Source organism: Eptatretus burgeri, chromosome 4 (assembly GCF_056783735.1).
Source record: "Eptatretus burgeri isolate ZD-2024b chromosome 4, Ebu_testis_v1, whole genome shotgun sequence".
NCBI lineage: Eukaryota > Metazoa > Chordata > Myxini > Myxiniformes > Myxinidae > Eptatretus > Eptatretus burgeri.
The window spans coordinates 84628920-84645408 of record NC_140964.1 but is presented as its reverse complement, the minus strand read 5'-3'; the positions used below and the strand labels follow the sequence as shown (position 1 = coordinate 84645408).

Genomic DNA, 16489 nt, shown 5'->3' with positions numbered 1-16489 from the left:
TGGTCGCTGAGAAAATTTTGTGGGGTCGCGGGTGTCTGCTTGCAGCGAAAAAAAAAAAAAATTGTTTTTTTTCGATCGGTGTTCGCTTTTACGGGATGTTATATAAACGGTTCGTTCAAAGTTTGGGACCGGCGCAACATGACGCTTGGAATGGGATCCAGCCGATGTGCGGGCTCGCTGAAGGACGGTTCATTTTGGCGGGAAATTAGTGGTTTGATCCACGGCCTCTCAGACTCAGACTCTATCATTAAGGTCTATTCACGTCTCCACGTAAGACTCGAGACCTTATTTGTGATGGCAGCACCAGCCACCAGCATATCTCGAACGTTCTTACCAGGATAAATTTCTGGACCTTGGATTTTACTACGTGGTGGATAAAAGTGGGGCACAGAGGCCTCGGTGTGTGATTTGTTTCAAAGTGCTTTCTACAGAGTCTATGAAACAAAATAAGTTGCAGAGGCATTTGACTGCAAAACATGCGCCTTATCAGGATAAGAAGAGAGCGTTCTTTGAGAGGAAACTTCTTGCACTCAAGAATATGTGTCTTGACAGAGAGGGTACATACCATCAGACCAATTCTCGGGCATTAGAGGCCTCGTATCGAGTGTCGCTCCATGTTGCCAAGACTAAAAAGCCTCACTCCATTGCGGAAGAACTCGTGCTGCCATGTGCAAAGGACATGGTATCACTGATGGTTGGGGAGGAAGCGGCGAAGAAACTGGCAGTTATACCCCTCTCTGACAACACCATCCAACGCAGAATTGAAGATATGAGTGGACGTAACGGCTCAGGTCGTACAGAAGATCAAGGAATCGCCGTGGCACGCCATACAGTTAGACGAGTCCACTGATATCGCATCGTACGCACAACTCATCATCTGGGTCCGCTTCATAAAGGCTGATAAATTTGTCGATGAGCCTCTGCTCATCAAACCATTGGAGGCCACCACCAAAGGCGAGGACATTTTTGGGAAAGTAGAGCAGTTTTATCGTGACCATGATCTGGACTTCGGAAAGTTGCTCGGTTCTACAACAGATGGTGTGCCAGCAATGTTAGGAGTGCGTTCTGGATTCAAGGCTAAATTGCTTGAGGTGGATCCTCAGACCTCCATGGTACACTGCATGATTCACCGAGAAGCGCTCGCCTCTCGTACTTTGCCAGAAACCTTCCAGAGCGTGCTCTCAGAAGTCGTAAAAATGGTGAATCACATCAAATCGAGCGCCCTCAATACTAGGTTATTCAGGCTATTCTGCCAGGAGATGGAAGCCGACCATAAGAATTTACTATTCTACACTCAAGTCAGATGGTTATCTCGAGGAAACCTTCTTCTGCACATTTACGAGCTCAAAGATGAACTGAAGGAGTTCCCATGCACACAAGGGAAAACGGCATGGGTAGCGTTGCTTGAGTCGGACTCTTGGCTGTCAGAACTGTGCTATCTCGCTGACATATTTGAACGTCTCAATGTCCTCAACCGCTCCCTCCAAGGCAAAGACGCCAACCTCATGATTTTTCACAACAAAATGAGCGGATTTCTGGTGACTCTAAAATTACTGGCAGACAAAGCAACTGTTAAGCGCTTCAGCCTTTTCCTCCGTCTGGTGGAGCATCTCACGACCTGCCAGTACGATGATACTGAGCTCGACAGTCTTTCTGGGGAGATAGCACATCGCCTTCGGTCGCCCATTGAACAGTTCGAGCACTATTTCCCTGAGCTGGATGTGCAATCCTTTTCTGTGGTTCGGGACCCTTTCACGGCTCCACTGGACTTGATTGCTGATGAAGATGATGCAGCACAGGAAGAGCTTGTACAACTCCAGCAGGATTCAGGAGCGCAGGCTCTTGCGCGGACGAATTCGTTGTCGACATTCTGGTGCAAAATGCTGCCGTCGTATCCGACCCTGTCACGGCGCGCCATTAGGTTCTCATGCCATATCCTTAATCATACTTTTGTGAGCAGTCGTTCTCCACCATGGTGGTGATTAAAACAAAGTACAGAAATTGCCTAGAAATGGAGCATGATATGATCCTGGCATTGTCATCTACTTCTCCACGAATAGAGAAGTTGGTTTCTGAAAAACAGGCTCATCCTTCTCACTGATATATCTAAATGTCATTTGGACTTAACTTCTGAAACATTCAACTGTACTATTTGGATACTGTCGGCTATTCTCCGTTTACTCGTCTATGAAAACATGACGATGGTGAATAAAGTAAACAGTAAATGTTCTTGTGTCATATGAAATCTTATCTTATATATTGTTACGGCTGTGGAAATTCGCAGAACACCATAAAGGTCCGTAGTTCAGTTAGATCGATAAGTCTGTGTTCAGTTAGATTTCCCCACCGTTGTTTAATGATTTTGTTCGTGTCACAGGGCTGTGACCTTTGAGATAGTGTTTTTCTTTTCCTATCGTTATTTTGGACCAACCACACTTCAACCTCAAACCAGAACGCCAACCACGTCACGACCACCGCTTCGTGGCAGTCTCCACACGCCAAACCACGGCCCTCTTTGTTAATGTAAACCGTCTCGACGAAGCGAAGGAAACCAGAGGAGTTCCGATGGCGCGCGGATTTTCCCGCCTGATTCTCCCTGGATCTGTGCCAATTCTGATTCTCTCGGCCCCCGTGAGGCACGTGGGGAGGGGGGCAAGAGGGCACGCCCATTTTCTGGAAGGTTCCCGCAGGTTCTGGAAGGAGGGCGGGGCGAGAGCGGAGGGGCGTGGCGTGAGCATTATAAGGGCATTCGGGACGCCAGGTCAAGCAGCTCGTGTGTTTTTTCTCGTCGGCTTGGAACTCGTGAGCTCGTGGGTGTTTTTCATGAGCTGGTGTGGTTTTATTCGTGGTGGCTGCTCGTCGAGCTCATGAGATTGTGGGTATTTTTTACTTCGTGGTGGCAGCTCGTGAGCTCGTGGGTTTTTTTCGTGGTGGCTGCTCGACTTCTTCGTGGCTGTTTGACTTCTTCGTGGCACACGGACCAGGGACGCGGACGGGAGGCGCCGCTTTGCCAGCTCTGTCGCGCAAGCCTGCGCATCCGTGTGGAGAGCGCCGGAGAGAGCTCGCCCACCATCGCACCACGAGGGTGCAGGTAACCTGCAACGGTCTCGTGGGATTCGTTCGGTCTGCCAAGTCCCACGCCATAAAGGCTCACGGGCCCAGTCTGACCCCCTGTGTCTGGGGGTGGGCTTTTCCTTTTCTTTTGCTTTCGAATGAATGTTGGTGGCGCCGTGTCCATAAGTAAAACTGTGAAGTGGCTGTACATAAATTGCTTATAGTCGGTTGTAGTGCTTTCACTTTGTTTGCTTTCATACCTGCATGGCTTTATATGTGCATGTGTAAATAAATGTGTTTGTGTGAATGTTACCCGTTCGTCGTGTTTTCTTTTCCCCCATTGGAACGCCATATTACAGCTCGGAATGTTAGTTGGGTTTTAAATACCCGTTAAATAGAATCTGATCCGGCGAGGTCGGGCGATAATACCCGCTCGGTTATCGCTGCAGAACGGAACGAACCGCCTGGGCGGTTCGTGTCCCAGCCGACCTGCGCCGAGGTATGGTCTCCCGGTTAGCTATCCGCGCGGGTACTTAGGTATATTGAGATTCGGCGATTGACCCTATCCTGCGCGGGTAGAAAATTGGTGAGGCCGTGGTGGGGTTGAAGACCCACCCGTGACAGGGTTACGGCGTTGCTCCGGAAGGTCACAACTGAATTGTCCGTCCGGTGGGTGAGCTGCTACTGTTGGTGGAAAGCGGCAGTTTGCACGCCGGCGGGCGCGAATTCGTAACAATATTATGAATTGGGTTTTGAATCTTTTGGGTCGCGTGATGTAGAGAGGTTCTGAAATTGGGTCGCCACTAAAAAAAGTTTGAAAACCACTGTGGTACAGGGTTATTTGCCCAGTCTTCAAAATACCTCGAGACCACGTGGCGATCTACCGAGTCTTCACACCCTCGACGGAATTCGCAAGAAAACGAGCCGCTTAGCGCTCTCGTTCCGTGTGCGATTCAAAGCGGTTTAATCGCCGAGAACCGTCGGTCCAGATGTCTCCTTACGGCGGCACAACGGCCTTGCTAATCTTCCCCAGCATGCGACACGCTCAGTCAATTAAAGAAGGGACGTGAACGAACTGAAACATTTAACAATCGGGGTTTATTTTTAATGCAATAGGTGAGGAATGAGGGAAGCACGTCAGAAGCAGAATTAAACCGAATAAAGCAAGGCACTGATATACAGCGAGAAAGCACTTGTACAGTCCACTACTTACGGACGGGCCCACGGACATACACACACGCACACCCAAATAATTGGACCGAAAGGTCTTTATTTGGACCTCCAGCCCGGAGGACAGTCGTCTGAAGATCAGGGTAGCTGGTACCTGGCCGCGAGCGTGTGGCTGGACGTCCCCTCCTTCTGGGAGCTCCGGTCACCGAAGGACTGGCCAGCACAGCCGAACCCGACTGAGGTGAGACGAGGTGGTGTCCAAGCTCGAGACCATGCGGAGGAGGAGGAAGAAGATGACGGCGACGACCAAGCCCAGCCAGGCAGACTCCCGTGCGAGCATCCTCTGCTTCTTTATATCCTCCCCGGCACGCTCGCTCAGACAGACATTCGTTTCGCCATTTTCTAGGCGTGGCTCAACCCTCCCCCCACTTGGCGCTTTGCCAAGCGAATCGGGAGGTGGGGGCTCAACCTTTCCCCAAGTAATCGCACGGGGGACGCTGGGAGCTGAGGGTTTCTGCTTGATGTTCGGGGGGTGGGAGTTGACCTCTCCCCTAGTAAGCGTGCCGGGGACGCCTGGAGCTGAGGGTTTCTGCTTGTTGTTTCATTCCGAGCTTGAGTGGTCCGCTCTGTTGTTTTAGTTGAAATGACAAGAAATCCTACTATCAAAACAAATCGCAGCGCATTTACATTGATTTACCCATTAGACAAGGGAAAGGAAGCTATCTATAAAACACATACTTACTGAAATATCTGAGCTAAAGGACCTGAATGTTGAGTGTGATCATGGCTTCCAGATTCGCAACAGTATGAAGGTAAGGTGTATCACGTATGTTAATTACAGGTATATGTATGAAGGTAAGGTATATCACGTATGTTAATTACAGGTATATGTATGAAGGTAAGGTATATCACGTATGTTAATTACAGGTTTATGTATGAAGGTAAGGTGTATCATGTATATTAATTACAGGTATATGTATGAAGTATGAAGGCAAGGTATATCACGTATATTAATTACCAGTGTATGTATGAAGATGAGGTGTATCACGGGAGAAGTAATTATGTTTGAAAGATTTGTCTCTTTTGCTCCGACAATCGGTTCATTCCCGAAACGTCAGCTTCTTGCTTTTCACTGCAGTTGGCTTACCTCAACCAACTGCTGTTGATTCTTCTTCTTCTTCTTCTTCTTCTCCTCCTTCTCCTCCTCTTCCCACATTCTTGCGGGGTTGGGGAAGCGTGCACTAGTCTTTCACGAGCCGGCTGGCCAGGCCTGACGTTCGACTAGGATCAGGCAGAAATTTGTAATTTGGTCATTGTGCCGGCGATAGCTCGCCTGCTCTTGGTGAAGGACACCGTGTGATCTTTATCATCTATTAGCTCGTGCCGGTAGACCGGATGCCAGTTTATCGTCCATCCGAGGGACGGCACACACACTGATGAATCGCCCTGCCCCTATTGGTTGCTTGTGGAACACCAGGATAACTGTTTATAACTGGGTCCGGATTCGAACTCAGGCTCGACAGATTGGAGGCGACTATACGTACCTGTTGGCCATCCTCCCATTCCGTCACGTTTATATTGTAAAGAGAGCAGCATGCTAGTACATAAAAAAAGTTTTTTTTTATACAATGACAAGGCTCATGCAGGAGCTGGAACATATAATGGATCAGGACGTAACAGAACACTAGGAGCAGTATTAAGAGTTGGGAGGTGGGGTTGTGTGGAACACTCCAACAGACCCTCCTTGCTGGTGGTGCACTCAATTTGCCAGTGATCGAATCCGAGATGATGCCCTTGGGCCAGTGTCGTATTTTCCGAGACTAATTCGTAGGCTGAAATGCCCTGTTACTGCTCATTGCAGTCACTCATTTCAAGCAGTGCATAACAAACTAGAAGGGCACTCGGTGGAGTGCATATCTCCACCACACAATCCCTGATCCAGTAGAACATATCGGGGCCAATAAATTTTGGAAATATTGTGCTGAATATCGTTTTTGGCCCCCATCTCTCAATGGTGAAGAATCACTTTAAGAATTAAAAAAAAAAACTCTTCTCTGGATTCGGATGTTCACCAAAATCGAATCGATTCATCCTTGTCACACACACCCAAGTATCCACCCAGTTTTCATCCGAATCCGTCTAACTTTTTGAGTTCTCCCGCAAACAAACAAACAAACAAACAAGCCGGTAGGCGACATGGGTGGTCGCTATATAATTGCATTCGAGTCATACAGTTTTTGACTGATCGGACTGAAAATTTTGACAGAGGTTGATTATAGTGCGCATAAAAGCGCGGAAGCCGATTTTGGATTTTCGAAAAAAAAAAAAAAAATCGGATTTTTTTCAAAAATGTCAAAGTCCCGTTGCTAAGCAACGGTGGCGTCCATAGCAACGGTGCTCAAAAGCATACAACGAGATCCTGGTATGAACCTACCAGTCAAGTTTCATCAAAATCGGTTGACTCCTCTGTCCTCCAGAGCTGTCCATTACATACAAACAAACAGACAGACAGACGGAAAACCTGAGAATAACGGTAGTCTAGCGACCACCCAACAGACAGAAGTGAAAACATAACTTCCTTCCACCTGTAGTGGCAGAGGCAAAAAAGCAAAGACAGGAAAGCAGACAAAATAATTTATGTGCATCTATGCTCTCACAATGCTAGTGCATAATCATATCATAATCATATTGCACTACAATGCAACAACACATGTTATGCAACATAACAACCACAAAGAACATGGCCATTAATAATCAAAGGAGCTAACCACATTCACACAAAACCACTTGACATCATTGGAGTTGTTTAAAATACTTTAGTGAAGGCAGTAATGGATGCAGGTCAGGGAGGGGCGTGGAAGAGTAGAGGAGGCTCACAGCAAAACAGAGAGATGAGTTGTGGGAGGGGAGAAGACAAACAAGAAGGTTCACACGTGCACTCACCCCAGCATTAGTGCACACACACTCCCACATGCCTACTTTGCCACAACTACCTGTACTTTTCACGATTTATCGAATTTATTTTCCTTTTGAACTGATAAACCGTCCTTTTTTTCCACTGCTTTTCCTGGTAAACTCAACCACATCTCAACTACTCTGAATTATATAAAAAGGATCTTGTCTTTATAACCTCGAGCTCACTTTTTATTTTTCCTTGAGCTGTGCTTTGCAGTCTTATCTCCCAACACCATTAGAAACAAAAAACTTGGTTCACATACTTTGTCATTTAATGAGGGAGAGGTTTAGGTTGACCGTTGATATTTTATCGGTAGTTCATAATTGATTTCACAGTTTGAAATTGTTGCTTATTTTTTATTGTGAAGGGTGTGAATTGTGGAGAAAACAAAAACACAATGGCAACCTGCTTCTTCCAGTTCACTGCAGGATTTAGACCTCCCTCTCTTATGCTGAGGGTTTTTGTTACCATTATATAGACTGGAAGGATTGCCTCGAGGTACACACTCACCTCTAAGCTGTCTAATCTGGGTTGGAATGTCGACCCAGCTGTAAACTGTTATACCGGTGTTCACAAGCCGAGTGATTCATCAATGCGTATGCCATCCCTCGGGTGGACATTAAACCCATCTTCTGGCATTAGTTGGTGGATGTTTAAGATCTCACGGTGTCCTTTGTGAAGAGTGGATGACCTATCGCCGGCACCCTGAACCAATTACAAATTCCTGCCCTAACTACTGCAAGGAGAGGGATTGCATACCACCCAGCATGACCCTGGCCTAGAAACTGCTTCGGCAGACCCAACGCTTTGTACAACAGAGCATGGTACATCAGTCACTCAAAGTGGTTGAGAGTTGTGACTATATTGATGTCTAAGACTATGACTACCACTACTACTTTAACAACCCCAATCAATCCTGCACTGTTGATATGAAATGCCTTGTTCAACAAATGTACTTTTTGAATTTTTTCTATTTTTTGCCCCATCCCCATTTTTCTCCTAATTTTCTCATCACTATTATTCTCTGTCTTCCATATTTCCTCAGCTCACCGAGGGTGCTTACATGGGCTTTGCGAATCTACCAAATCAAGTGCATCGTAAATCTGTGAAGAAAGGATTTGAGTTCACTCTGATGGTTGTTGGTTCGTTCCTGTTTTGTTAATCCCCATTAAAAAAAACATTCTTCTAAAAGTAATCTAGATATTGGTCTTTGGACTCCTGAAGCATCACTCAAGTGTTTGCATCTTGTAGCTATAAGATGAGTCAACTATCATATTTTATCATGCTCCACTACCCAACCACCCTTCTTAACTCAAAGCAATCAAACAGTCATAACTCATCCTCCCTCGTTCCCTCTTTTCTTTTTCTTTTTCTTTTTGGTCCACAGTAAGCCTACATATTGTTGTGGTGATCTGGTTGGCTGGTTCGAATCCGGGGAGTTTCAATACAACCATAACAGTCAACCGTTTCAAAGACACCCCTCCCTCCCCCCTCCCCCCCCCCCCGCAACCAGCTCTCACGAACAAATGTCACACCACCGTGCAGATTGAGGTCACCAAATCGGTCAAGCATTATGCCAATTAGCACCACTGTCTCATCACCAATTAGCCTGAATGAGCCTGAGACTCATGGCGCCATTTTTATAAATGCGGTTTCTACTGCCCTGGCCAATGAATCCCTCAACGGGATTTTCTTAATCACCAATGAAGAAACCACAACAACCAAAATTCACCCTGACACCAGGTATGTTTTACCCTTTGAAACCTGACTACTTCCGGCTCTCCCACCCCTGAGCTCCTTGGAGAAAAATCCGGCCGCTCATGTATATGGAGGTTTGAATAGCAGATGGTAAAATGGCTGCTCGGGTTCAAAGGGTTGATAACATGAATAATGGTCACGGGGAAGGAAACACAAGGAAGCAAACAATCAATGAGGTAATAAACCCCTTTGCCCACCTCCCGGTATGTGCCCACGATGCCAACGAACGAACTGAGATTCATTGATTACTTAAGTCCTTATCCTGGCCCAATTGTTCACAATACAGTAGAGAGAGGGCATCATGAGACTAAATTCTGTGGATTGTCCAGCAGGGCACCGCAGGATGATCAAATCTCCCTGCCACTCTGGCAGGGAAGCGGCTCGTCATGTTCTGTCATCTGGCCCGGAGGAGAGGATAGGTCAAAGGCACTGGCTGCAGTAGGAGAAAACTAATTGCACACCTTTCCCACCAAGCTGATTCAGCTTCTCATGCCTCCGCCCTCACTCCGTCCTTTATCTCCTTGGACCTGGGCATCATTAATGCCGTCACGCCCCTCCCCTCTCATTCACCATTGACCTGTGGCTGTCCGTGGGCATGGCAAAACCTGTATGTGACCCTTGAACCACCTATGCCACGGCAGGTTCATTCAACACTATCTGCAATTTCCGTTTTCCCACCCAGAATAGCGCCGATGCCGAGTGAACATTTAAAAAGAACACAAAAGACAGATTACAGAGGCGAGAACATTAAAATGCATTCACTCCTAAAATGTAAGAGAATTTAAATGCGTAGAGTAGATTGGAGGAATGGAATATGGATATTTAAAAACAAAAACTTGTAAGCACAAGGAAACCTTCAATGCAGTGTGTTGTTCTTCATTGCTTCTTTACATTTTGTATAATGTTCCATAACACATGTGTAAGGAGATACCATATACATGGAACCTCCCAAAGAAACACATTTATTCAAGTATGATGTATGATCATATCAGTGAGAAATGTATTCTGCTGGAGGAGGCCCATGTCTGTGTAAATATTGAGGGACCATGAATATGCTCAAAGAAGGCAGTACATAAGATCATTAAGGCAAGAAGATTGGATGACTCAGGTATATCATCTTGAACACGGAGGACAAATGCAGGTCTGACTGGGATCAGGTCAGGTCAGGTATGGGAGCATGTGCCAGAGTGGCGCGTCACTGCGTCCACTTTCTGCCGGTTCTCCAGGGGCCTCTGTCTGGCCATCCCCCAGGCAGATGTCTGCCCATCCCCATCTCCTTGAGATGCCGATCAACCGACTGCAACCACGGCACATGGTTGGACCATTGGCCTCCTCCACTCATGAGGGTCCCTCGCTGAGAGAATCTGGTGAGCAGGATCAGCGTCAGGAAAACGAGTCACAGGTCCGTACAGTGGCAGCTGACACTCACAGACCATGCAGGTAACAAATCTCATTTAAGTCTCTCTCAGCAAACGTTCGTTGGGCACAAAGTCTGACCAGCGATAGCCAAGGATTCTGCAAAAGAGACCTGGTACCAAAGGAATTAAGTCTCCATCTCAGATCCCTGGTCAGAGTCCAAGTCTCACATCCACAGAGCAAGACTGGAAGCACCAAGGACCTGAAGACTCGGACTTTCGTCCTCCCGCACAGGTACCGGCAGCGCCAGACCCCATGATCCAGTGAATCCATGACTTTGCAGGCTCGGCCCAAACTTTATTGACCTCTGGCTCACAGTCAGCAGAGACATGAATATCACTGCCAAGGTAAGTGAATTACCTCCGTGACCTCAACATCCCCACCACAAACAGGTACAGACAAGATAGCAGCAACCAAGATGCCATTGAAAGCTTGGATCTTAGTTTTGACGCAGGAAACCCGTAATCCCAGCGGCTGACTCCTTTCACCACCTCGAGGGCCCTCAAATGGATATCCAGTCTCCGCAAAGATGACTGCATCGTCTGCGAAATCAAGTTCAGAGATCTTGACATTCCCAAACTATGCACTGCAGCTTGATCTCTCTGACATCCTCCCCATAATCCAGTCCATGCAAGCGCTGAAAAGTGTGAGGGCCAATTATATACCCCTGACAAACTCAAGTAACAACTGGAAATAAGTCGGAGATGGTATCACCACACCGCACAGCACTCTTAGTGCCCGAGTATAGTTCAGACATCAGATTGATCAGTTGTGGTGGCACCCCACGAAGGCAAAGAGTCCTCCAGATAACATCCGATTCACTGAATTGAATGCTTTGCAGAGACCAACAAAGGCTGCAAGCAGCCCATGCCGAAAGTCTCGTTTGCGTTCGGTGAGGACCCGAAGGGCAAGGATACGGTCAATTGTTGACTTCTTTGGTGGAAAGCCTGACTGCTCTGGGTACTGGTGCTCAAGCAGGTGGTGGTGAACCCTATCAATAATTATCTGAGGAAAGATCTTCCCTGGCACTGAGAGCAGCGTTACCCCTCAGTAGTTGTTGCAGTCCTGGCAATCACCCTTCCCTTTTTAGTCAGGAGGCCCAATGCAGAATAGTGTACGACCCTGCTGATTCCGTGTTAGAATAGTGCAACAGGTGTAAATTGACTGTCCAGACACACACAAACGTGAATCAACTTGTTGCCAACTCTGGATATGGATAGTATGGCCGCCATGACAGTTTACAAAATGGTCGCCATTAAATACACTTTTCGTCATATTTCAGCCGCAAATTGACATGAAATTACAAAATTAGGGTCGATTTCCATGTTTTTGAGCATGCCTGAGCTGATGGGAGTATAGAAAAAAACATTGCTCCATCCATTTTCTAAAAATAATATGACTTGTTTTTCACTATATTATTTTTAAAGAAATGTTCAGGCTCGAATTAGAATGTCTGATTATACAAACCACAATCAATGAATTTTACAACTTTGCTATAAAATGAACCTAAACTACATAACTGTGTGTTTTTCTGTTACCCAGGACTAACTGAAAAATGAAAGCCGCAAGATTTCTCACAGGGGGTTCAAGGGATCGAGAAGAAGAAGAGCATGTAGACTGGAATAAATGCTTTATTTGCCAGGACAGTTCAAAAACTAGCAAGTCAACGCCACTTCGAAAGACTACAATCGTTGGTGTGAAAACTGCAGCTGAATGTTGCAAAGAAAGAGAGAAATATAATGACGCTAAATATGTTGACTCATTCTCAAGAATCAGAAAATATTCTGTACCGGAGCACGTCGAAAATATTCAATGGCACAAATTCTGCTATAGTGACTTTACTCACGCACAAAAAATAGACAGACTGAAGTCAAGGATTCAGCCACAATCTGTGACTTACGCAGAAGAGATACCCACAACATCAGGTTCCTCAGAGAAATACCATGTCCCAAAGTCACTAAGATCCGCGCACAGCGCTATGGATTGGTCAAAATGCGCTTTCTGCCAGACTGACATTCCTGGAAAAGCTGGTGCCCTGACAAATGTTGAATTTGATCACACATCATCCAGGATGCTTAGTTTGGCCCAATTTGACCCCACCATGCGTCACAGGTTTGCAGGTGTTTCAGACTTGATGGCAGCTGAAGGTAAATATCACCTCAAGTGTTATGTTTCTTTTCGCAGAAAGTATAAAAAGGAGAGTGGAGAGAAAAACCAGTCTCCTGAAAGCATCTGTTTCAGAAATGTGATGAACCAGCTTGAGAAAGAGCTGCAGAAGGGACATGTGTTTACCCTGAAAAACATCTGGGAACACTACAGCATGCTGTTATTGAATGATTTTGGAATTGAGGCTGGAGCCTACAAAAGCTACAATTTCAAGCAGAAAGTGGAGGTTCACTTTGGTAGTGACAAGGTGACATTCGTGCAGCCATTGGATGTCACAAAACCCCTCATAGTTGCGTCCTCAACTGTGACAAAGTTTGCCATGAGAACCGCCGTGAATGATTTATCTGAAGAAGGTGAAAGTTCTGAAGAAGATGAATTGGCCCAGTGCAGTCTGCCTCATCATGAGAACGAAATCCTTAGCTGGATCTTCAGAGTGGGTATAAAGATTTACAGTGACGTAAAACACTCTCCAGGGCATAGCATTATCGGTGGACTGAACACAGAAAATGCAGAGCGAATTGTACCTGAAACCCTGTACATGCTTGTAAAGCTTCTTTGTGGTGGTGACAGCACTGACAAGATGGACAATGAAGAAGCGGATGAGACAGATACCAAGAACAAAGTTCTGAGCATCTGTCAAGACATTATTCATGTGGCTTCAGGAGGCAAAAAACTGACCCCCAAACACCTGGGCTGTTTCTCAGTCTGACCAAAGCTATTGAGAATCTGCCTCCAACTCGCGATGCTCTGATTCTACACATCAAGCGAGCGCACTACCAGACTTTTGTGTGGAGAAGAGCCTTGGAATCTGAACCACATCTACCTGCACCTGAGAACTGTGGGTGGGAACAGGTCGTCAAAGATGGCAACGAGACATTTCAGCCGCGACTCATGACTGCACAGCCTATTACTGCTTACTGTGTAGAACTGATGACATGCAAATGCCGTGGGTCATGCTCAACTCGACGGTGCAAATGTACACGGAATGGACTGCCTTGCACGAAAGCATGTGGATGCAAAGCCCTTTGTAGGAACCCGTTCAGTGTACAAGCCGATCAATAGCTCTGAAAATTGTACTTGGGTGTTCTCACAACACTTTTCTCTTCTGCAAAGCAACGTAATTTTGTGTTAGAAAGAATGACAGCTGTTGAAATAACCTTTGACTGACTGTAAACCCATCTCCATCAATAGTGCTAAACATTTTCTTTTTCACATTTATTGCTCGTATGTGCATTTTCAATTTCGTCTTTAAGTTGTCAATTATGTGAGAAGTTGTGATCCAGTACAAAAATAAAGCACAAAATAGTGTTCCTCGTGTCAGATTACATAGTATTTCACAATCATGACAAATTTCTGGCTAGTACAATTTGCAGTAAGAAAAAGACTAAATCTGATGGCGGCCATAATATTCAGATGCAGACTTGGCAACAAGTGGAACTAGACTTGGTCATGCCTAGACTCTTCAAAAACACCAGTTGCACCATTCTAACATGAAATCAGCAGCGAACCTATTTTCTAGGCTAGCTACAGATTTTGGCTTCTAGACTATTTCAGAGAGTGACAACAAGGCCCCCTTTTCAGTCAGTTGGGATGATGCCTGTGTTCCATGCAGAGCACAGAACTGCATGCAATGACACTGGGTACAGTATTTCCACCAGCCTTGAGAAGTTCAGCATGAATGCCACAAATGCCAGGAGTTTTACCCCATTTCCAGTATAAACCCCCTTGTGCTTCCATGTGCTGTGCATCCATAGCTCTGCCAGTGCCCCTCCCATGTGCGCCATAATCTCTGAGGATCATGTGTCCGCCTCCTAAGGAAAACCACTCGGCTTTCCAGTCTGGTCGGTGTTAACCGCCCTCCACCACAATTGGGTCCAGGGGAGGGGGGGTTAACATACCTGCCCAGACCTACGACAATAAAATCTTGTCAGGGACTGCAGGTAACCTCTATATTGTGGTTCTGAGACTGATACCATCCATGCTGAAATGTATCGTTAATTGCTAATAAGAACATGTGCAAGTCTATTTACCAGTAATCTGCATTAAAAAGCCTGTAGGCCTCATCATGAATGTTGCTATCGGAGTTCCTCTGAAAGCTGCGTTCTTTCCTCTCATCACTGGCCTCTGGTTCAATGCGACGTCATTGGATTACTGCTTCATTATCTTGATCGTCGCTAATACTGCAACACCCACTTTCCAAGTCATTGTCTTCGATATGCACTCAGAAATACTGCTACACTCGTCGACATCGCAATCGCTCCACTCACTCAAACAACCCATTTCGGACCAAGGTGCCATGTTATACTGGTGACGTCGCAGCATGTTGGCCAGGAGATGATGGAATTGGGAGTTTACCTATGGAAAACGTTGTTAATGCCAGCTGTCATTTTCCATCAGAAAAGGGCACACTTCTTCAAAAGTGTTTTGTGATGTTATTGATGTAATTATTACCTCTGCCACCGAATGTGGATAGAGGTTACGTGTTGTTTTTTGTTTTCTGTTTTATTTGTTTTTCCTTGGCTGTTTGTCTGTCTGTGAGAAGAATATCTCAAAAAGTTGTGGGCAGATTCGTACGAAATTTGGTGGACAGGTTTGATGTGTGACAAGGACGAATTTCAAGATTAGATTTTGGTGAAGATCTGGATATGGATCCAGACACGAGAATTTCTTAAGTGATTCTTCACCATTGAGAGATTGGGCCAAAAACGATATATAGCACGATATCTCAAAAAGTTGTGCACTGATTCCGACCAATCTTGGTGGACAGATTGCTGTTTCGTATGCAGCATGTGGCTGCTGGTTGCATCATTTCTGAAAGTGCAGCTGTGCCACTGATGCAGTGCCCCTGTTGCAGTGTACCTCTTACCAGTAAGCTGGTACTCCTTTTGCTGACCTCAGAGGGATGATGGGCTGAGTCAACCCACGAGGTGCTATTTCAAAGGCATGACAGGGGTTCAAACTCAAGACCCTAAGATCTCAAGCCAGCCACCTTAACCGTTAAGGCAACACCAGGCTTGATACGCTTTTTTTTTTTTAAAGCAACTTCACCATTGAGTTTTTGAGTTAAAAACGATACATAACACGATATCTCCAAATATTATGGACTGATTCGGACCAAACTTGGTGGACAGATTGGGTGTGTGACGAGGACCAAATGATTCAATTTTGGTGAAGATCTTGATCCGGATCCCATTTACAAGACTTTATTAAGTTTTTTTAAGTTATTGTTCACCATGAGAAATGGGGCCAAAAATGATGCATAGCATGATCATTTCAAAAAGTGGTGGACGAGTTGTGATGATACTTGGTGAATGAGTTTGATTGGTGACAAAAACAAGCCAATTAGGTTTTGGTTCAGGTCTGGATCCAGATCCAGCCTGTCATTGAGATACAAAACGTGACCTGTTCAGCCTGGTGGAGGTGTGCGCTTTTTCGAGTGGCATTTTAGTTGCAGATATTCTTGCACAATGCTGATCCTTTACTCGTTGACATTTAACATGCAATGTGCAAACTGGCAAGGTTTGCTGTCGAACAATGTCACATTGATACGTGATAAACTTGCCTTCATGTGCTAATGTGGCAATTTCCTCTCTTGTGGAGATGGGATGGAAAGTGCTCCCCCCCCCGCCCACTACCCCCCCTCCCCTCACACCCCATAGTCCAATTTGTCACAATGAATTCCATCCCTTCAGACAACTTGAGGAACATTAAAGCGAAGTATTAAAAGTATGAGGATGTGAAAAATGTTGTGTACCTGTCTGAAAGATTTCCAACTTCTGGGATTAAGGCTGCATGACAAAATGCAATTGCGTAGTTTGGTAATACTTAGAAAAATAGGATAAGATTCATTAACTTAACTCTACTTTCAAAAATTCTGCAGAACAAAACTTGCAAGATAACTTTTATCTGCTATTGTATGTTGTGATTCAGGAACAGTTGACAACAAACTATATTGTGTGTTTTGAGCAG

General features: G+C 45.7%; 1 protein-coding gene across 7 annotated transcripts in view; it reads left to right on the top strand.

The window, feature by feature from the left end:
* Positions 1 to 16489, top strand: part of LOC147028573 (septin-2-like) — a 159349-nt gene that overhangs the window by 66300 nt on the left and 76560 nt on the right. For 5 of the 7 annotated variants that reach the window (XM_085879107.1, XM_085879106.1, XM_085879111.1 and 2 more), the window contains one exon: positions 8226 to 8322. In XM_085879107.1, the coding sequence (XP_085735233.1) occupies positions 8226 to 8322 (97 nt within the window). Of the gene's footprint in view, positions 1 to 8225; positions 8323 to 11896; positions 16484 to 16489 lie in introns of those variants that run through there. The other 2 variants (XM_085879109.1, XM_085879108.1) reach the window with 2 other exon arrangements.